This window comes from Lates calcarifer, linkage group LG10, assembly GCF_001640805.2.
Source record: "Lates calcarifer isolate ASB-BC8 linkage group LG10, TLL_Latcal_v3, whole genome shotgun sequence".
Classification (NCBI taxonomy): domain Eukaryota; kingdom Metazoa; phylum Chordata; class Actinopteri; family Centropomidae; genus Lates; species Lates calcarifer.
Genome location: NC_066842.1, coordinates 15,097,076 through 15,121,100, shown reverse-complemented (window position 1 = coordinate 15,121,100; position 24,025 = coordinate 15,097,076). Strand labels below are relative to the sequence as shown.

The window sequence follows — 24,025 nt, the reverse complement described above, 5'->3', positions numbered from 1 at the left end:
TACAAAGTGTAGTGTGAATATACCTTTTATATATTTTTATTTATATTTATATTTTATTTATATTATCTACAATTTTCCAAAACTTGGGCCACAAGGTGCAGCTAACCATTTAGCAAACAGGGCAATATAGTGCAGTCAGTGTGCTCATCATGTATGGTTGGTTTATTGCAGGAGGAGGTGTGCTGGCAGTTAGTCCAGCAGGAAGCTGCTGTGAAACCGCTTCTAACAAGGGAGTGAACGTATCATTGTCATTGACTATCTGAGATTGGGAAATACAATGACATCTAAATGTGCAGCATCCAGCAGCCCTAGTCTAGATAATGCTCTCAATTATAATCCCAGTTTGATTGCTCATTTTATTGCTTTTCTCACAACATTTTATCACTTTTCGTGTTTGAAGTAATGTTATTTGATTTCACTGAGTGACAAAAAAGCTTTGTGTTTGTCACTTTACTAATGCTACTCATGCCCTGAAATAGGGCATGAGTAGGCAAAGGGAATGCTGGCTCTCAGTAGTGCATGTAAGTAAATATGTGCTCAAAATATTGAATATCTGTCAATATATGAACATGTATAGTAAAGGCTGTAGAGCCAGCCCTGCACGTGTTAGTCTTGAGTATACATATACATACTGTATCTCCTCTAACAGCCCATCCACTTGCTTGGCTTGATGATTCACAATTGACCACACAAAATTTCTGTCACCATTTGTACATGATCAAATGGACAGACAAAACTGCCAACACCTGGGAATGAGAATGGGCTGAGACTGCATGGAGTGGTATTGTGTGCTAATAAGCATAAACCCTGATTCTCCACTGTGGCATACATTTGATAATATTAATTTGAGACTGGCGCTGTGACATCCTTGACCTCCCTAGCATCCCCAGCCTGCCTTTTAAGAACTGTGGTGGTGTATGGTATGAAACAGGTCTTAATTGGCTGGCAGGCTTTATGAAGTTCTCTCTGGGGAGCCCCATTGATTATTAATAGGCAGGCTGCATCAAAGAGCCAACTGACACTCGAGCAGCAACCCTGGAAACACAGAGATCAACAGATACTGTACATCCACAACTTTCTGCGGTCATAGAAAGAGAATTCATAAACCAACAGACAGCATGGAAAAATGAATTGTATGAGAACAAGAGGAAGCAAAAACAGCAAAGACAAGAGAGATCAGTGAGGATGCAGTGTGCAAATGGATTTTGGTGACAGGATTTTGTTCGTCCGAGAGTTTTTTTCCTGCATCCCAACTGTGCCTTGGCCATATACCTTGTGCACAACTTGTTTTAGAAACCTGTCTTATGTGTCTTCTTTGACTCTGTGATTGCTTTTTCTCAGAAATTATCAAAAATGTTGAAGGTAACATTGTTAACTTCATGGTCACTTCACATATGTCTGTGTTCAGATTAGATTTTTGCATATCACTGTTTGCATGTCAAAAGAAGTGTATTTGACCTGTTGTGTGTAAAAGAATGTGGTACCACACAACAGTGTTAAAAATGTCACATCAGCTCCAGTGATGCATTGCCCAAACTTCGTGCAAAATCTTCTCTGACAGAGCGTAGAAATAGCCATGTCCTTGAATATACCCTTTGCAGTATAAGCAAAAAAAGAGATGCAATAGGTTTCCCATAACATTAAAATGTTTCTCTTTGTCAGTTTGTCACATCTCCAGTTCTGGCTGCAGGGTGACAGATTTAAAAGCCATAGTGAAGGTGCTTGCCAAGCAGGATTTCTACCCTGCAAACCAAATCAAGACAAATATTGATATTCTAACTCATAAACAGCGTAACATTATGATTACCCTGCTGTGTGCCTAGGAATGTCACTCTAGTTTTCATGTATGTCAGCTGTGTGCATCTGTATGTGAGAGAGAAAGGAGGGGCTTGCTGTGTCAGCCCATGCGAACTGGATAGAGACAGTGGCTTTGGGATGTGATGCAGCTACTGTAGAGTATTGATTCCAAAAGCTTTTAGCGCATGGCTAATTTTCCATATGGGGCCTCTGCATGTGGCCTTGGGGCTCTGGATGGGTCAGGCACTGTTTTGTTTACACTGAGTGGCTAATCCGTGTGAGTTGGCTGTGTGAGTGTGTGTGTGTGTGTGTGTGTGTGTGAGAGAGAGAGAGAGATTGTGCATGTGTGTTTCTTGACACTTGGTATTGAAGGAGGCTACTGTAATGAAGCATCTACTAATTTATGTTCATGCATGCATATGCACACACAATCTACTATATTTGCAGTCTTGTATGCTTCATATAATGCATTTAAAACAGGCTTGGATTAGATCATAGATCATTAGATCACAGAAAATAAATGTGACTTTAAGTTAATTTGCAGCGTTGGTTAACACATTTCCCAAATTGCTCAAGGTGCAGTATCCCACATGATCAATACCTTTTTCCACCAGTGTTCAGTAAGGTATTTCAAGACCCCAAGGTTCTTGAATTCAAGAGGTGCTATATACTGTGCTTCTTCAAAAATCCTGCTTGGAGTAGAGGATGAACTCTGTCCAGCAGCATCAGCAAAGTGAATTCAGGCTGTTCATCAACTATTTGGTGGTATCCCAACCTTCTATTGGATGAGATAAAAAATGTTGCAGCTTGGTAATGCCCTCTCTCATAAGTTCCTGCTCTTAGGGTGTCAAAACAATTCCACTTTTTATTATGGAACAAGCATTATGTTCTATACAGTGCACACTCTCTCTTCTCTAGAAGATGTTGATCCTGTTACACTTAAAGCTGCCTTGCAGCTTTCCTTGTCAATCAAGTTCAACCTGCCCACTGGACTTGAAGAGGAGAGCTACAGTCATTAATGTCAAGACCAAAGCAAATCCACCAGCTTCCTCTCAGTATCCATCAGAACACTGTTAGGAGTTAACTTGATGATGCCACAGGCAGTGAGCCATCTAGTTAACAATTAGCATCTGCCATTATATGAGAGCTCAGAGAGCAGCCACTTCAGTTTTGACAACCTTGTTTCTAATGCCTCGGTTACACCCTTTCAGTTCCTGGAGAGCCATTCAACTCAACTCAGGTGTACCCTAAACAGCCTTTTCTAATGTCTTTGGAGACCACTCAGTTATTGTGGAAGGGAGCCCTCCTCCAAGTCCCACCCTGCTGTGCCTCCCCCTGATGGTTCATTGGATCAACCCACTCCCTGATAGCATTTTGAAAAGAGCCTTTTCCTGATGCAGGGGGTTGGCACTGCTGCTCCTGCATGCCCTGCCAGAGAGTGAAAGGGGGGGGGGGGGAGAACCTAAAAATCAATACAAATTGCACAGAAAATCTACGAATCTCAGTATCTAATTCTCACCCAGTAATATCATATTCTTCACGCTTACTTAAGTCTAGTGTGGAGTGGATGTCTGGAAAATTGATATTCATCATATTTATCTTATCTTAAATTGAAGAATGGATGTCTGCTCTCTTCTGAGGTCAGCTCTATTAAAAGACAAATCAGCCTGTTATGCCTGGTAACCTAAAAATCCCTTCTAACATACAGGTACTGCAGAACACCCACCAAAAAAGGCAGCTAAAACCACATTCTCCCGTTTTGTTTGATGCTTAGCCTTACCAATGAATTACCTTCAGTATGAGAGAGGAGGGAGGTAGCAAGAGGACAGAATGAATGAAAATGTTTTTTAAGGACAGAGAGATAAAGTGCGTATGTGTGTCTGCATGTGTGTGAATGAATGTGGCCCCGGGTGACTTCAGTTTGTGAGTGGCCATGACATTTGCTTTACCAGGTGTAGAGGAGCGTGAAGCAGACTCTGATGGGGTCTGTGAACAGTTATCACATTTACTCTAGGCCACAGGTTATGTGGCTGGTTTGTCAAAGCTGACTGTACGTAATGCTCTCCCTCCCGTTCTCCCACCCTCTTGCTGGCTCTCCCACCTTCCCCTTCTGTCGTCACCCTCCCTTTTTCTTCCGTGCTCCCTTTCTCTCTGCTTTTTTTTTTCTTGGCCCACTGACTGTCTCAGCCACATCCTCTCCGACCCTCTCTGCTTCATGCTACTTCAGCCACCCTGCGTACCTTTACCTTTCTCCCTCCCCCTGCCCCAGCCTCCTTTTTTTCTCCCAGTGTGGATGTCTAAGAGGGAGCAGTCGGGCTGGCTGATGGCTTGCAGATGTGCTTATGAAGGTCTTCATGTACAGTGTAGCTCTATGGCAAGGACTTTAAGAGCCTAGCGGATGTTTCAGATACATGCATACATTGCACTGGATCCATGCACACACTGCTATGGTCATGAATTATTCACTTTGTTTTCACTGGGCTGAAGCGCAAGGGATGGGGTGAGAGGGGGGTGGGGTGAAAAAGATCTGAGCCGAAGAGAGAAGAGGCAGTAGCTGTTAGCTGAGGCATAGGAGCTAGCCTCCTTATAATTCTAGTCCACTCTCTTAATGTTCCCAAGCCATGGGAGTTAGACAGAGTATCTGGACTGCACTGTTGATCTATAGGTAAACTCATAGATCCCATATGTTTTCAAGTTTGCTCTGTTGCCGACCAAGTGTCTGAAAAGGTAGAGGATATAAGACATTACATTATACACAGTATTAGATGTGCAGGTGAATCTTGTCACAATACAATTATAGAGAAAGATGATAAATGACAGCTTTGCGTTATGATCCAAACCTGGGTATGCTAATGTCACTTTTTCAAGCTGGATTGAAAGTCCAGCGATTCATTAAGTGGTTGAACCTCTCCCAAGTACTGATCATTAATTCAGTTAATGTATTTTTCAGTGGCATAGTGTAGAATTAAATATGTATATGAAAGTGGGTTTACTCCTACACTTCACTGTGGTAAACACAGCATTGTCAGAACAGCTGCAACTTTTCATTGCTAAGTAATCTATTGATTCTTTTTTCATAGATTAATCAAATGGTGCAGAATAGTCACGTCAATCATAGTCAGTCATTTCAAATAGCTTCTTTAGTCTCCCAACCCATTCAATTTTCAAGGATTATCAAACTCAGAAAAGCAATGGTTCCTCACATTTGAGCAGCTGGAAACAGTAAATGTTCAATATTGTTGCTTGACAATGACTGAAACAATTAATTGATGATTAAAATTGTCGCATTTTCTGTCCCACTAATCATTTTAGTTGCCTAGTCATTTCAGCTGTCAGCATTTCACTTCAGCAGTTGTAGAATTACACACTGATCCTTATCCATACACCAGAGTTATATCTCTATCTTAGGGATGGGCATTTTGATTTGATTTTACTTCCTGAAGTCGATTAATCAAAGCAATTTAAGTCAGTTAATCAATTAGTTGTGACGTCATCGTTAAGACGTGCCCTCCACCCAAACCAAAGTAATAATATGTTGTGTCATGTTTTTTGCAGTGTAGTGTACAGATGTACTAACTTTACCTCCCAAGCCCCACTCATCAACAATGCACCTCAGACTAGTGGTTATGTTCTCAGCAGTGTTTCTCATCTGTGCTGCGAGTCTGGAGCTAGTCAAATAAAAATTAGTCAAATTTTTAGATAAAAATTAGTTGATTCTTTAAAAAAAAAAAAAAAAGGGTACGGACTATGCTTACTATTTCAACTAATAGATTAATCGATTATTCGTGCACATCCCTACTCTATCTGAAATATTTTAGATCTTTCAGTAGATCTCTGTGAACTGCACTGGTGAAAATTCAGGTGGATAAAAAGTGTATTTCATATTAAGCCCAAATCTTTGTTCCCTGAGTTTTTTTCTTGCCATTTGTCCAGCCAGATAACTCCTTCCCTGTATCTAGATCTCTTCAAGTGTTGTTACCCACTCAGTTTATCCTTGTATGATGCAAGTAGGATGAAATTTCTCTGTGGCCCTGCCCCAGCTGTCTAGGGGAATCATGATTGCTTATTGGCAAGCCATCTTAGATCCCTTTGCCACATTCCCAGAACGTAATCCTTCCAATTGTGTCATCTGTTATTATTTATCATCTGCTTTATGTATTCAGATAATTCCAGATATCAGTCATTTTGAAAAATTTCTGTTAACGTCAGCAGCCAGAACAGAATTCATACACAATTTACAATTGTGACTGAAACTAGTTGTGTTGTAATTTGTTGGTAATTCACTGTGCCATTTTAAAGTACACAGAGACCTATTTGGCAGTAGTGTAGGGGCACAGAATTGCTTTATAAAATGTGAATATTGAGCTACACTACAAGGTTTTTTGGGAAGAGTTATCAATTTTCCTTGCCCTAAAGACCTGGCAAGCAGAAGTCGCATACGGTAGAGTGATCTGCTAAATCCTCTAATGTATTAGGGCTACCTGCCATGCTCTCTCTCCAGTGCTAATGGGATTACATACTGTGGAGTGTCCAGCAGTGGCAGAGTACTCACATACAATCCTCTATAGTGCAGGGAAATGCACACAGTTCAACCTCTGCTGGGTGCATGTGAGACAGTTTTCAGTGAGAAAAAAAACCTGTGACTGATTTGTGTTTATCTCAAACACGTGCCACCAAATTAGCACTTTGGTGTCTGCTCTGAGACTCCACAAGGTCATTAGCATATAGGCTATCAGCAGGATTTACTTTTAAACTCTTTTCTTGGAGAAGCTCTCTGCAGGAATCAGAGGCTTTTCTGATATAATGAGGTAATATTTTGGCTAAAAGTATCATCACAGGAAATCCAGTGAGACACACTGAAGCTTCACAAGAGGAATCACAACAAACCGAAGAAACTTTTCTGTCTCACTCATTTGTCTCTTCAGTCACATTATACCATTTGTCAACTTGTAGCGTGTAGCTAGAATAGCTATTCTTTGTTTGTATTTCTGGGTCTTGATATCAGAAGCCACCATGTCATCTCTTGGCCAACTTTTTCAATACTATTCGGATGTCTGAAGATTGGTGGAGCTAATGTGATGATGGCCTTTAATCTTGGTCTCTCCGTTAACCTGACACTTAACTTTATGAGATACAAATATGTATGTGAATTTTGTAATCAATCAGGACTTCACTGTCTTCATAAATGCCCTGTGCACAAAGCAGAGGAATGCTGAATGTTGATTAATGTCTGTAAATATTCCTGCAGCCTGTATTTTTGTGGGTGTCCCTTTATATGAACATTTCTGGGCATATATTCCTGTATGTGTGTGTCAGCTCAAGGGCCTGCATTATAATGTGTAACAGCAGCCCCAGAGCTTTCATCACTTGTATTCTCCCTGAAGTGCTTGCTTTAAATTCTACCCTGTAAGAAAATACTGGCTTGGTCAATGTAAACAGTGATGGCACTGAGAACACAATGAAGCATAGCACTGACTTAAGCTTACAATTAATAATTTACAGACCTGCCACAAATGTTTCATGGTACGCTTTCCTTGCATGAAAAGCTCGCTTGTTCAAATAGTGGGATGGCAATATTCAAACCTTAAAGTATTTGTCTTACATACCACACAGAGGTCATGTACTCATCTCCTCTGATAAGCACTTCCACTGTTATCTTGAGTTCTGACTTCAATCGAATATGACAGCACGAACCCAAGAGGCCAATAACTTGAGCCTGTTTGTCGGACAACATTAAAACAATGTTGCCTATGAAATTGTTTTTGGATTCCTGTTTTACACTTAGATCAAGGTCAAATTAACATTATTTGTTTAGCCCTTAATCACAGTTCTACGCTCATGGCTTCACAGGGACTACACGATGAAACCAGAAACTAAAAAAATCCCCCTTATGAGAATGAAGCAGCTTCCTCTGTCTTTGACTCACTGTGTTTACCATGGAACCATTTGATCAGCAACATACACACACACACACACACACACACACACACACACTCACTCACACTCACACTCACACATACACAGATAGATAAAGTGAAGCATGAAGGCCAAATCCTGCCCCAACATTGATCTGAACAAGCAGTGCTCCCCGATGCTGCCCTTACGTCACCACAGTGTCAGCACACTAGAGCAAAAGCAACAGTGTGTGACAGCAGCAGTGTCACATTACGAACATTACAGCATATGCAGAGTTCATTATCACTTGTTACTGGAGAAGTTCCTTCACATTTGGTGAATTGTGGATCTCAAAAAATGTGTACAATCAAAGTAATGTAAAAATGTCAGTAAATTTGTATCAGCAGTCTCCTTAGTTAGATATTAGTACTGCTATTAACATTATTCAAACTCACTTACAGTTAATACTAAAGATCCAAATATTTTTATACAAATGTTGATTAATCTTCTCCCTCAATTCTGCTATTTGTCATCATTTGTTTTTCTTTTATCTATTTTGTTCTATTTAAAAATGAAATGTTTCCTTTTTTGCTAATTGCATTTGGATTAGCTTTTGTGCAAATCACAGATTAGAGTTAAATACTTTTACACTATTCTATGAATAGTGCTTTATCTTTGCATCTTTTCTCAGTTTTCTATTCAAGTTCCCTTGGTACTAATCTTCTCTTTGTGTTTTTACCCTCCATCTCTCTGTAATCTCCCATTACCTCCTCCTCTTTGCCCATTCCCTCTCTGCCACCCTCCTTCCCTGCCTCTCTCTCCCTCCCTCTTCTCTCTCCCAGGCGAATGATGCACGCTGCAAGCCGTGTGTGTGTGTAGTGTGAGCGAGAGTCATCGGCGTGTGTGTGTATGCTTGTCTCTGTGTGCGTGTGTGAGTGTGTGTGTGTGTGTGGAGAGAGAGAGAGAGACATAGACCGAGCCCCTAACACGGAGCATGCCTCTGCGTCCGGCAGCCGGCAAACATGAGCCACCCAGCCCTCCACGGCAGGACCAGCAGCAGCAGCAGCACCACACACACACACACTCACACACACTCACACACCCTTACACACACGCAGCAAACGGCAGCCAGGGGGCCAGCACTGACAGCGGCAGCTCCCGGGAAGAGGACAGCGGCGTTCCTGATCCTGTCGGTGTTCTGGCTTTCCGTCCCGGTGCACAGCGGAGCCACAGTGCAAGAGCACCCATGGAGGAGCCGACAGGCAACACCGTGGTCATCCGCATTGGTATCCCAGACCTACAACAGACGGTAAGAGCTCATTCTGTAGCCACTGCTGGAGAGAGGATAAAAGAGAGGGAAGCTGCCTCTCCCCCTGCCTCTCTGACTGGGTGCTTTCTACCTCTCTTCTGTCTGCTTTATAGCTTTTGCTTTATTTCTTCCAACATCTTCGTTTTCTCTGCTTTTTCTCTTTCTTTACCATCTTTTTTTCATCCCATCCCTCTTCTTTCTCTTTTCCCTCTCTTTTTGTTTTTGGTATGCACACTTCGTGGCTGTATTTGCTTGCTGGCTTCTGGAGGTTCCACTCCCCCCCCTCCCTTTGCCTATTCCACTGATGTCTCGCTAATAAATCTACCTCTTCATTAACTGGGCTTCAGCTGACTTTGACAACTGGCCACTTAGGGTGAGAGCGGGAGGGGGGAGAGAGAGAGAGAGAGAGAGAGAGAGAGAGAAAAGGCATCAGGGATAAAGAAGGCTTTGAGAGGCATTGTAAATCCACAGGAAGACACAAGGTAGAGAATCAAGATAGTTATACCTTAACTGTGAAACTTTACCTCATCCTCTGTCACACTGCTGTTGCTCTTTGCAGAGACAGAGATCCAGTCCTGCATTCCTCTTACTAAAATCTTTACCCAGCAGTTTCCCCTGAAGATGTAGCCCATGTCTTTTTTAGTATTGCATCCACTGAAAAAATGCAGAACCATTAGACTGTGACATTGATTCTTTCTTTCATTTATTTTCCCATTTTCAGTGGAAAGTATGTGCTGTCCCTCTCTTCACCAAATCACTATGACCATACTGAAGTGTGTCCGTCAGTTAGCTGCAGAAGGTGCTATTCAACAGGGCAAAGGTTTCATTTCATTCATTTTTCAGGCTCTGCTATTGTACTTCATGTTGATAGCTGCAGCTATCCTGTTGTGTTTCAGTAATTGTTTGGGGAATACAACAGCCATTCTTAATGAATTGTTCTCTTTTTGTTTTCTTTTGGTTATACCTGTTTAAGTACTTAATTCCTCTCTGTTAAGTAAGGACAGTAATCCCCTTAAAATGTCCTTTACAAGTCACGACTTAAAATTATCTTGAGCAGAAAGTGATGGCCTGGAACTGCACATAAATGCAGAGAAGAAAATATTTTACCCATCATTGACTGGCGAATGAAATGAAGTGTTATCAATTCAACATATCTCTAACCCCATGTACGCTCCCTCTATTTATCCTTGCTGTCTTTCGCTGACAGTAGCACACATAAGATCATACCATTAGAGAGACACCATGTGACATTTTCTATATAACAAAACAGAATTAAGCTTTTCATTACTAATGTGCCTCTGTGTCAACTCACCCCTCCCCTTCTGCTCTCACATCTCCACTAGAGACATCCTCTGCTAACAGTATAGCAAAATGCAGTTTAAACCTTTACAGCCAGTCACTGCATACTCATGCTAAGGTGCTCAGTTGGCTTTCTGCAGGTGGTTTAGTTTGAGTGTACTTTTAAGTCTTTCTCCAGACACTGATGGTAAAGGCAAGAGGCTGTTTTTGTGTTTGTTATTGTTGATTACCTCATTGTTGTTGGCTACTTGGCTGAAATGACCCATTGTATCTTAGTGAGGCCCCGGCGCTGCATGCCAGGAATAAAGACAGGAAATAAAAGGAGAGCAGTTGAAAAGAAAGCAGAGAATTCCCCAAAGGTGGTGCACAATCACTGTCTGTGAACAAAAACGGTTTTCAGTCAAGCTCGCACACTTTCTCTCTTGGACACACACACACACACACACACACACACACACACACACACACACACACATGCTTGTATCATATAGACACACACACACTTGCACAGTATACATGAGCAAAGAAACAGGCCCAAACATGCTCTTACATGGATGCACAGTTGTGAGCATGTATATATGTACACACACATGCGCACATGCTAATAAGTCGTAATCCCATTACCATGGGACTTCCCTTAATGTTCTTATGTAATGTAAAGATGCTTTCATCAGATCATTAGTTTCACTTTCAAGAAACCACATTTAGTCAGATATATGGACAAACAGGCAAGAACATATACAGCTTGACATAATGATAGATGGAAAGACAAACAGAGAGAGAGCCTCAAAGTCTGACAGACAAACAGAAACAGATGACAGATGGCCAACTCTGACAGTTTGAATCTTTTATGGAGCAGTCAGAAGTGACTTGTGTGTACTCTGAGTGAGCAGGAGATTACACTAGAATAGTCCGCCTGAAGTAGGATTACACATCTCCTGCTGTGTTTCAAGCCTGGATCAGGAGAATGAAGCACCATGCAAAGATCACACCAGGCAACACTTTTCCTTTTCTGCAGGAGAGAAGGGAGGAGTGATGGCTCATGTGGGGTAAAGCCAGTGGCTAAAATGGCTTAGTCCTCACATTTCCTTTTTCAGTGCCTGGCTGATTATCTCAATGTGCCAATATTTTTGCTATCTAACTGGTCTGAAGTATTGGTATTATGTTTTTATGCTGAATTTCTATTCTTAGAGGTGAACTGATGTACATGATGTTTAGGAGAAATGTATGACATCAGTGTAAAGGAGAGCTCAAAGATAAAACCCAGCCCTTGTTAAATGTGTTCTTACAAGTATTTGATGAGGTGGTGAAGTTTGTCAATTCTACTTTAAGGCTCACTTTGTGAGGCATATCTGAAATTAATAATGTGGAAATGGGATGGATTTGGTCATGATTCAGTCCATGATTTAGACTAAGTAAACTCCATTATTACATAAGTGTTGCCCAATCCTCAGTGCAACTTTAACAAAGTGCTGCGTCTTGGCAGTAGGAGGCCGTAAAGTTGCATTAGCAGTTGATACTACCATTTGTTCAGTGAGACTGTTGGGCAGATTATTTGCAAAGATTGTCTGTTTTCAGATCATGGGTATCATTTGTCATTTATCATATCCAACTCCACCAAAACTCTATTTCTATGATTGGAGCAAAAAAGAGACAGATTCCCAATACTGCTAATGGGTGTCATTCATCTCTCAAGAGGAGAAGGAGACACTGACATAAATAGTCTGTTGCACTACCTACATTCATCTTTATTCTCCATTTGCTTCTCTTGTTCCCTCTTTTTGTTCTTTCTCCCTTTATTCATTCACAGAAGGTAATTTCTGTCAGAGCTATAACAATGTGATGATGGTTATTCTACAAAAAAAAAAAACTTCCGATGGAAATGGAAAAAAAAATCTTATCAGGCCAGTATGTGCTTTCCTCGTGTCTTGGTACTGTACCATACATAGACTTATGAGTTTGAGGGTTCTCTAATATTTTATTTTCATGGTTATTTTCAGGAACTATTTTGCCAATGTACTCATGGATGCATCATGTTTCATTCAGGACATTGGCCTTGGCACTTACTAAGCCCTTCTTGCTAGCTGGCATACAGTCTCTGGATGCTGGCATTTGGATGAAACTCTTCGCGTATTGTGACAAGTTGTCTGTAGTAATGAGAATATTTTCAATATTACTGATGCTTAAATGACCTTTGTTTAGTCAACTACCCAACTAGTCTCACTTCTCATTTGTGTTAAAACTTGTGTTTCAACAATGGGTTAGTTAAAAATTTCTGTCCCCTGGTTTCTTGGTCCTGACCATCACCTTCCAGTGAATATCTGATGACCGGCAGGGCTAATGTGATGGCCCTGAATCTTGTTCTTGTCACTGAGCTACTTAACTGTAAAGGTGTTGGGGTCACTTGGTATCTCAGGTTCTCATAGCAATTCTGTTTCCAAGTCCTCCAGTATTCCTTTCTTTCTTATAATACTATCTGCCCACACTGTCAGTCTGAGTAACATTACAATGTTGCTGATGTAGTTCTAGATAAGGTGGATCAGTATGCCAGTTGACTACAGTTTCATGTAGCCAATCCATGTTCAACATTGTTCCACCATGCCAAGTAGAGTGGGAGCCTGCTGTTACTAACTGGTTCATTTGTTCTGCTGGTAGGGCTGACCCCATTTGGTCGATAGATTGGTTGGTTGATATGGATGTGCACAACCAAGAATTTAGTGGCATGTAGTTCCTTTTTCTAGGTACTACATGCTTGATCCTGTGCTCTTTTAACTAAATTTTTGTGTACAGGATTGTCACCATATAATGTTTGAGTTGAGACAAGAATTATGAACATGTTTTCTTTAAATGTTTACAAGTAAAAGCCTTTACATCTTGTATAAATGTGTTAAATTCTCTGGAAATACAATAGGGAAACTCCTCATAGATAAAATAACCATATGAGAATGGGAATGTCTGTTTTTGGCTGATTTAGTAAACTGAATATCTGACAAATCAAGGTACTTCATCACATTAATGCATAACGTGTAAATATTGTCTTTTGAATCAAGGAAGAACAGGATTTGGTTGTAGATACTTTCACCTCTCATCCAAGAGGCTTCTTCAGTTCTGACTGACTGACTGGTGGGAGACCCCTGTTTTTAACCTCCTCAAGTCCATTTGCCCTCGATTCATCCCCTCTTGGACCATGATCTGGATGACTGAGAATCTTCACAGACATATATTGTAATAAACTAGCAATATGAAAGGGACCGCTTCCTCAATAGAAAGAGTAGAGCAAAATCTACACCAGCAGACAGTTTCCTATCATTTCACAGTATATATTGCCATAATGCTGCCGGCTAGTTATTCTTTTTAAAGTGAAACCATGTGGGCACAGTGATGATCCAGCCATCAAAGAGCTGGAAGGAGTATTCTCCTATCATATTCTCATTTAAGGCTTACTATCATATCAGCCTACAGTAAATATGATAGTTATTTGATTGGTTAATTATTGTGTTTTCTACCTCTCCCCATCTCTTGAGTTGTAATAAACACTGCGGGTGTCAGGGCTCTTCATGGCAGCAGTCACTCATCTGTCAGTAAATGGTTTCTATTATGCTGTAGGAAATTCTCAACACATTGACTCAAATACTTCATTGAATCAATACGTTTTTTAAATTAAATAAGCTAGAGAAAGCTGACATTTCATTTGATGTGTTATATGAAAACATTATATTTTAAAATTAAACCTAAAACATGACAGAGACAAATAGCAATCACACTTTGATAACAGGGGCTTTTAATCGAATGGTTAGTAATCCAAACTGCACTTGGTCCAAAGAAATTAATATGAAACCACTCTCTTGTCTTTTATTACATAGCTTTTAAACTACGATGGATAATAATGAACGTATTTAGGAAATGTCATGCACTAGTAAAAGTGAAATAAAATTGCATGCATTAGGAAAATCAAAACATCGCTGCTGAGGCTGCAGTGTTAATTTATCAGGCAGACTGAGACTTCTTAGCTAAATTAGTATGCAGATATGACTTTTTTCCCTAACACCCTCCTTGGTTGAGGACAGTTACAGATACTAGACACTGTCCAGTGCTGTTAGTTTCTTTAAGGAGCAGGTGTGAATCAACTCAAGCCATCATGGTATCTGATTCTCCATGGGCCTATTGAGCGTGTGCTACTGTGATGGTGACTGGCTCCTGCTCTGGGAGAGTGTAATGGTCTACCTTTAGATCTGTTACTCACTGAGCATTGGTGGTATGAAATTATTGTTTTTACCATGTGAGCTTCCAGTGCTGGTCAATTTCAGCTCTTGCTGAGTCTTGCCATAATACTGCACTGCAGCTGGTTTTGCACTGTAGACTGTTCTTTGGAGATCAGAGCATTTTTTGTTTTGGCTTGTGCTTCTGTTCTGTGTTTCTTTAGCCTGGCTGCCAGCATTGTCAACCTTTGTTCTGCAGTCTGCAAGGGCCTCAGTTATGGGCCTCCCATATGTAACCAAGACCTAATCTTGATTTTTCACCATCAGTTTTCCAAGGAGGACACTGGTTAAACCTTACATTCCTGTGCTTGTGGCGCACAAATGAATTATTCTCAGGTATGGTGGTATCAGTGATTGTGACATCTCCTCAGTACCAATCATTTTTCTTGTTGTGATAACATCTTTATTTTTCCCATTTTAGAGTGTTCAGTCATTCGTGTTGAGTTTGATATGTAGATAATGGTCTATCCATATCCCCTGTCACTGGGCTTTCTGTCACAGCATTTCAGCAGATTTTGGTTTTCCTACTGATGTCTATGAAGCTTTTTTCTAGTAACTTCTTACATTAGACTGTTCTGGTTCTCTAGCATCTGATAAGGACCTTGTGTATTTGTTAATAAATCTGTCCTTGTACCCTTTGCCTTTTGTTCTTCCATACGTGAATGTGCAGTATGTATGTTGGTATTTATGTGCTCCTCTCTCTTGCCTCCCTTTCCACTGTCTTTCATCCATATGTCATGTCTCTTTCCCTGCTTCTGCCTTCAGTCTTACACACAACAGTAGTTTGACAGTTCCTCCAAATACACTCGCACACACGGATTGACATATGCAATGTTGTATCTGTGATTGGTGGGCACCTCTCTGGAAAGCCTCTCACGTCTCGGTGTTGCTATTTTTAGCTTCATTCACAGTGGCAACATGGGCACAAGACGTGGCTAGCATATTCCTACCTCCATCTGCCCGCAACACCCATCAAGGGAAAGAGTGAGAGATGGCAAGAGATTTGACCCAGTGTATCACCCCTTCCCCTTATTCCCATCACATTTCCCATTCATCCCTCTTTTTCCTTAGGTCTCCCTCCATCTGTCCATCAGGTCCTGCCCAAAGAGAGTAGAGATAGAGGTAGTAGAGGTATAAAGTAGAAATGGAGGAAAGGTTGGAAACAAGAGTAGTGTAATTTTCTGAGAGCATGGTTTGCAAAGCAGTAGCAAATTCCATATGCTGGTACAGGTTAGTATTTTCTTTAGTACATATATTAATGTGTCTTATACAAATACTTTTGAATGTGATGTAACAAAAGAATAGATGCCATTTTGGGGACAGTGCATTTGGATACTAATCAATTGAATGATAAAACAATTAATGTTTGCTAGAGGATAGGCAATTCTCATTTAACTCTGTGATTGGTTTATTGATTTGCTCACCTTTTGGGTTAACTCTGTTAAATAGCTTCTACTTTTTTGCCTTTTTTTCTTTTCCTTTCCAATATTCTTTTCTTCTCTGTTGTTTTTCTTTCTTTATTTCTCTCTGAGTCTAGTCTGAGAGAAGTTGGGGAGTCGAGGCAAACATTAATATTAGCCCAGCGAGACTGAGCTTTTGTTACAAGTCTGGTCAAGATATTCATTGTGTTTGTGCAGGGGGGAACGCCTCTCTCCATTGTAACATTATATCTATAACCAGAAGGGAGAGGACACTAGATTTTAAGTTGTATTTCTTTTTTTAGGCTTTGGACAGCTTGTGTGGCTGCCACTAAGGGATGAAATCATCCAATTAAGTAGTGTTTTATGAGACTTCAGCTGTCGCTCACTCTCTGTACAGTTGAGCTGAAACTCTACTTACAGTGGCAAGCACTCTCTAAGAGCCTTTGTGCTCTCTGCCTTCCTGCCAATGGGAAAAGGAGACCCCCTGGCATTTTACACACTTCCAATAAACTGCACTACAATAGTGCTCTGCTACATTCTTCTGAACTGCAGGGAAGAACAGTCTCTATTATCTTTATTTAAATTAGTCTCTTAGCAGTAGTTCACAGGTAAGCTACAAATGTAGAATGTCTTTGTATTTCACTCTTGCCCTCTTATTGTGGTCAAATATAAAAATAACTACAACTTAATTGCTTTTGGTTGTAGCTACAACCTTACAGCAAGCTACAAATTACCTGTCATCATTGGAATCCACATCTATGATCTTAGACATGTTCATGTTCAAGTTCTCCTCTCTAAGGGTGGGTTGTGATGTAGTTTTGACATAGTGCTACACTTTTCCTGAGGTGTTGTGCATAATGTTTTCATTCCCACTGGAGCTGCCCTCTTCTCCATCTTAACTTGATGTGGTCACATGGATGCATATTGTGCACTCAGAGGTTGTAGTTAGTCATGCGTTATAGAATACTTAATACTTAACCGCGAAAGTAGAAATTATTATTCCTAAATATCTCAAACTATTATTCCAAGAACCCAAAATAGTTTCAGCTTTATTTAAGCTGTCTTATGAACTTCATAAATTGCTGAAAAATTGGCTCTTACCAGCAGTAACAACAAACATACACTACATACACTGTATTTCTTTATAAAGCTATTTGATATGTGTTGGGGTTTGATATATATATCCATATGTTTGTGTGTCTTTGTCTTTATGAGTGTTCATATCTCCCTGGTGACTGACATAAACTGTAGATCTTGTTGGCATATTCAGTCTCTCCTGTCAACAGTAATGGAGAAGAGAACTTGAATCGATATTTGCGGTGTGTGCTGGTGTGTGTCTGTGCCTGTTTATGCATGCGTAAAAACACAGTGTCTAAGTACAGGGAGGTAGAAGGCTGGGAAGAAATAACCTGCCTTTAACTTCTGACATATATTGAATATATTTAATCAAGCTGTGTGTATGTTTGTGTGTCACTAATACACCTATGCATGCGTCTTATTGTAGCTTCTGTAGCATTTTCCTTATGACTCCAGTTCTCACTAGGGGTCACTGATGAAGTAAATCTCCAGGCAGAAAACAATTTACCAACAGAAAAGCAGCTTGTATCACGTTGTTTGTAGTCAGCCTACTACTATATAGGATATTGTGTTCATGTGCATATCTGCAGGCAGATTTGTGTGTGCACATGTTCAGTAATTATAGGTGAGATTGATTATTCAAGTGGCCCCTGTGGCCAGTGTGGGTAATGGCTGAGTAATCACACCTGTGTGCGATACATTTAAATGTGTCATGACTTTGTGCCACATGGGTGAATATTTCACTATAACTCAGTGTGTGAAGCAGTGAAACGAATTTAAATGTTCACTACAATGCAAAATGATTGGTAACAGCATAATCTCAGCCATACACTCAACTGCCAGTTTATTAGACCCAGGTAAAAGTACTGCAGCCTAGTGCAATATTCTTGCAAAAGATCCTGCCTTCATAAAGATTATAATGTTCATTTTGTTTTGACACTGTTTCAGAGAGGTGGTGGAACAACTTTACAATTATTTTGAAGACTGTAGTTTGTGGTGCTGTTGTGTTATCCTAAGACATATTGTAATGTTTGGTCTAGCCTTATTGGTATAAATGGGTTGGACAGAATATGAATGTAGGCAGCCCTTCCAGTATGGTATTCAGTTCTGTACTTTTACTTGTATCACCTGGTCAAAACAAAACTTAGTTAGATTTCTGATTTTAAAGAACAGAAGAGACTATTAAAAGAGAATTCCAGTGGAAATGCACTGCATAGAAAATCCATACAGCTTCTGATGGACAGATATCCAGGGTGATATCAAAACAATGATGTACCTGACATGTGGAAAAGACAGGTTGGCAGTGACATTTAAAAAAGAACTTAAAGTCGATGAAAAGCACACATTGGCTATTGGCAGGTAGTGTGTCAGCATCATGACATGGGTTTAGGTACATATTGTCATGTCTGAGCTTTTTCAGATGACTCTGGGCTTGGACAACAGTGAATAGGTGACACAATCTGAGCTTTTTCTGCCTCGTGACAGGACCTCATATGGTCAGTCAATATCAATCTTCAGTTTAAAAAGAGAAAGAAGATGAAAGATGAAAAAACAGAGGAGTTTGAGCATGGTTAAAGTACCCTGGTGGCAAAAAGACAAACAGTAGCAGAAATTTGTAATGTTTATTTGATGCCTTCTACCTTGCCTTTAGTCCAAACTCTCTTTCTAATATTCTTTAAATCCAATATTGTCTAAATGTTAAATTTGAGCACTTATTTTGTAGCTTAGTTATTTACATTCACTGTCTGTCAGGTCTGGGCTGTTATTAAGCATACTATTTTAGTCATACAGTTTTTAATTGACTGGTAAGTTTACTTTAGAAAATGGGCTGTGTGAACAAATAATGATTTTGCCTTTGGAAATAGAAGAAGGATTATAAATCAAATGAACTGTGGCATTGCTAAACAAAGGGGCAGATATAGTGACGAGTGTTGTCACACGCAATAGTGGTTGAAGAAATTGATATGCTCTAAAAGCTTTAACCAACAACCCTATTGGCCAGTTTGAAAATTTCAGCAAGTTTCCTTGGCAACCAGCTAGGGTGCACTGCTCCTTGGCACACCCTGAGAGTAACTGGCTGATGATATGCAAATTTAAGGAAACAGAAGCTAAAGTGAAAAAAAAAGAAAGGCTGAGAGGCAGGATAAATCTGTCCTGTGAAACGAAAACATTTCTGTCGTGAAAATCTGTTTAAAATGTATAGTGTCAGTTTACAGTGTGTTTACTGACTGCAGACAGTATTGTGCTGCACCTGTCTGATGTGGTTGTTAAGATGCAGGATACTTCTCTGTGTCGTGCTGCTGTGGTCCTACACGGGAGGATGCAGAGAAATAAAGTGTACATTTAAAATGCAGTGTGTGTAAGACAGACTGAGGCAGACAGAAAGTTTGGCACAAAGAAAGTGGCAGAAAGAGCTGCTGAAAAATATCTCTGTAGCAGCACCTGTTTCTAAGTACTGTGTGTTTGTTGGTGTGTGTGTGTGTCATATACTGTGTAGCATGTGTGCATTTTGATGGTCACAGAGGTTTCCCATTCTCAATTCTCTTCCATTAGTGTCTCAAGTCTTATGTAAACAGTTTTGGTTAAGGATAGAGTATGTTCTTGCCAGTGCCACTGCAAGAACTGAAACCTTTTAGTTCCACCTATAGTTGTGATTCCTTGTGTAATGAGTTAACAAATGATAGTCATTACAGCACATTCAGGTGGAGAACTACCAGATTCAGAGATCAGAGTTCAAAAAACTTTTTTGCGGTCACCCTGTGCAAGTGAGGGAGAGTTTGCAGTACAAACAAGGCCAAATTCTGAATTTGAAGTGGCTGCCAGTGGCCACTGACCAGTGATTACAGCCGACTAGCTCTTTACAGATTCAGGTCCAGGGTTCTCTGCAGATGAAAGATAAGGTTCCTCTGAGTCTAAGCATTTAAGGTTGCTCAATTTGAAGCTTTTAGAACTACACATCTATAATCCCTCCCTCTCCTCCTGGCTCACACACTCACTAATACACTCCCTCTGTTGCTCTCTCTGGTGCCCTATACACATAAACCTATTAACCACAACATTAGCATTAATATTTCTTTGTCTTTATATATATAATGTGTATATATCTATATAGATAGGTAGATAGATACTTTGTAATTCTATTGTATATATTCACCATTAAGCCACAGCATCATAAGCAGTAACTGATTTTAATGTTGTGGCTGATGAATGTACTGCCATAGTAGTACTCTCTCCCTCTCTCTTTCTCTCTCTCTCTTCCTCTCTCTTCTCCTCAGTGATGCCAAAGGAAGTCCAAAAAATCCTTGGCTGTCTAAAATCGCATCCCTTGTTCACTGATAAACTATTCCTTATACAATGGACACTCAATAGTTTCCTCAGTATGAGCAGTAAATTGAGATTTCAGACATTGGCTTATCATTATTTTCCATCATCACTGACAGCTGTTGAGTTGCAGACCTGTAATTTTGGCATCTGTAAAATATGATACGTTGCATTGTGACACTACTGTATGGGGCACTTTATAGTGGATACATTTAAACACAGAATTCAGACTCAAGAGAAATGATAGACCATAAATGATGTTCTCTATATAATAAAAAAAAAGGGAGTGATTTCAGACACAACCAGTTTGCCCTGGAATCTTTATCATGATAACCGGGAGTTGTTTTATTAAAAAGATTTAACATTTGCTTCAAGGAAATACTATAAACTCCAGTCTGTAACTAGGTCTGGCGTTTGCTGGTGTGATGCCATGACCCATCAAAAGTACTCATGGTAAACTGTTGAGATCTGGAACTAACCCACTATATATTTATATGCAAAAGAGAACATAAAAACTCTTATAGGACTTTGTTACAGATGTCATAATATTTGTTACTCAAAACATTAATTATTGACAATCTCTGATATCAGCAGGCTCTGAAATGGAACCAGGCTAACCTTGGCCACATGACCAACCTTGGCACACATTTTTGTAGAGTTGCAGTAGTTTTTGCTGTCTTTGTAGATAATAATTTCTTTGTTAGTCATTGTGCGCTATCTTGTAAGATAAAATAGGCATTAAAACCACTTTTTGTCACTGAGATTTATGTTTTGCTGCTGCTACAGCACTAGCATAGATTACCCACACACACCCCTTTGCTTTCTGCCCTGCTTTTCTTGACAACATGCCGCTTCAACACAAATTAAACTCAACTATTCGTATCAAATGGACAGCATGAATTACGCGCCATTGTCCATAATTAGGGAAAGTCCAGCCTCAGCATTTTCTGTGTGAATAGAGTGTGTAGTGTGTGTTCACACGGTGTCTTTCAAGGTGTCTGAATCTTGATGGTAGCCCATTAATCCGAGTTAATTGAATCAATGCTGTTTTCCCCTCCTTGTCTCAGGGGTGTAGGATGATAATAGTTCACATGTAAACCCTTGGGTAATGTGTTCATTCTATGCTATGGGATTTTGACATGGACTAAAGATACCTCTGTGTATATACCCACAGTTGGCCTCCTATGGCCTGTAAGGCTTAAAATTAAATAAAGAGGCTTGTTATTTAATCGATAATATCCCATATCAAACAGATTGTGTTAAAAGTGAGCTCAGCTGTAGTATGTGATTACCAAAAGGGGTCAGACTGTATAGCAAATGTGTGTGGATGGTGCCTGTGATAGACGCATATGAAAACAGGCTGTGTTTATATTAGTTTGTCTGTAGCCAGATGTGTCCTCATGACATGTTCACTTGTAACAGCAATGTTTCATGGTTGACTTGGTGCACGCAGTGATGGGAGGATGAGACATAGATGGCTGTTGTTAGCGACATAGGTGTCTGAACATATTTCACTGATGCCCAAAGGATGCTTACAGGAATATTTTATTTATAATAGATAAGCAGATTTTTTTAAGACACCAAATTCAGTGTTCTTTGACAATAATGTGGAATTCATTTTGTCTGAGTCCAAGGCCCTGTGTAAAAACAAACAAACAAACAAACAAAAAATCTATATGACATGATGTATGTGACATATAAATTGTCAAAGTTGTGTTAACAAAAAAGTAGTTCTTGCTTTTTCAGTACTTGGCTTCAGAAAATGAGATTGAAAGATTTGGCCATGATCCATTTCTCAGCTGTGAAGCATACAGCTTACAAGCGTAAACGGAGAGGAAAAAACCTGCTTAAGATATTGGCATACTGCACTTCAGTGACTGTGTCTGCACTCAACACACCAGTGAACGTCTAACAAACCTGAGTTTGGGGCGGTGTAATTAAAAAATTACACTGCCCCAAACTCTGTGTGACTGATTTCTATTCCCCATTCTAATTTGTTACTTCATATAAGATACTCAGTTTGCAAGACAGTGACTGTTTTCGTACCTCACACACTTGTTGTGACAGATTTAATCAGCACAACCTCAAGGTTAAGGAAGTTGTTCTCTGCTCAACAAACTAATGGCCAAGTTCATTCCACTTAAACATTTATATTGTTAAAGAAAATACCTCAGCAAAATTCAGATGAAACTCTCTAAGTCACATTGAAAATACCATTCACTTTGCTCATTAAAGGTTTTAGTCACAGCACAGAATATTAAGAAATACTCCCCTAATGATAGCATGAGTATTGATTACTGTTGTTACTGATGAATATGCCTCTCAGTTCTTTGTTGTGTGTGCACTGCAGTGACACATCTCTCCAAAGTGAAATTGCATGTCAGGTCCCCTGTATTACAGTGACTGTAATGTGTAGCCTGATGCCGCTGATGTTATGTTTAATATCACATGGTGTTTGTTTTCTTCTACACCCTGCTACTCCTCTGACAAGAGTGTAAGATGAGCTCTCTCTGGCTTTAAGTTTCTGAAATTTCATCTAGTTGATTTCTGTCAGCCAACATTGATTAAAGCTGTGGCACAGGTAGTGCAGGTAGAAACAGGCTAGGGTTGTGGATACAGAGAGGGTTATATTTGGACGGTTTTTGAAAATACTGTTTATCTAACATCTTTGTCAGTACCACACTGAGATAAGCATACTGTAGACATAAAGAGACAGAAGCAGAGATAAACAGACTCAGTAAGGGAGAGATACAAAGAGACAGGGAGCAAGTCATTCACACGTCAGGCACTAACATGTGCTACCTCTTTCTGCTCATCTATTATAAATTGTTGCTTTAACTGTGCTATAAAATATGGAGGGCTGAAAGATGTCAGTGTATTAGTTTATATCCCAGTGCTGAGTCTACTCCTACAGATCCTGAGATTGAGACAAACATATGCATCTGTTCCCACTCTGGACTCTGGCCAAACAGAAGGATACCCAAAGAGCAGAGAGCCAGAGGAGGATACGAGGATAAGACAGAGGCAGTTCATTTTGTCTGTCTGTCAGATGTGCCTAAGCTTGTGCATAGTTGATTGGAAGCACAATAAGCAAATGTATTACTGTATATACAGTAGAAATATCTTGTTAAACCTATTGAATGTATGGTCCTGTTTACAAAGAAACAAACACATGTTAGCTATACTAGTGAACTGTATTATCTCTTTAGGGCATTGGTTAGGACTCTTAGCTCACCCCACATCCAACAGGAGGCTCAGCACTGTTAATTAGTGCATATGTCATCTGGGCAGCGACAGCCAGAGGTCTTGGGAGATGGAAACAGGGCTGTGTGAGAGTCATTACACTCAATCATCTCAGCACTCCTCGCTTCTTTCACTTCACTTCACCACTACGTTTCACTCTCCTTTCTCTTCTCTGTTGATGCATCACTTCTTGCTAAAAGGCAACAACAATGCCCTGTCTCTTTCCATTGTGACTGGATGCCATCTGTGCCTTTAGAGATACTATAGTCATGTCCTGCCCCATGCATCATCCTTGCTTGCATAATCCCAGACAAACACACACAAACAATACATCTTAATTAGTAAGGCACTTTTGGGACATGTTCTGAATTCAGATGTGGAATTATGTAATGTGTGTTTGTGTT

At 40.0% G+C, this 24,025-nt stretch overlaps 1 protein-coding gene across 1 annotated transcript in view; it reads left to right on the top strand.

The window, feature by feature from the left end:
• shank3a (SH3 and multiple ankyrin repeat domains 3a) overlaps positions 1-24,025 on the top strand; it is a 166,218-nt gene that overhangs the window by 19,262 nt on the left and 122,931 nt on the right. Inside the window, exon 4 of the mRNA XM_018663819.2 lies at positions 8,535-9,001. Within this exon, the coding sequence (XP_018519335.1) occupies positions 8,687-9,001 (315 nt within the window). The 5' untranslated portion in view covers positions 8,535-8,686. The remainder of the gene's footprint in view (positions 1-8,534; positions 9,002-24,025) is intronic.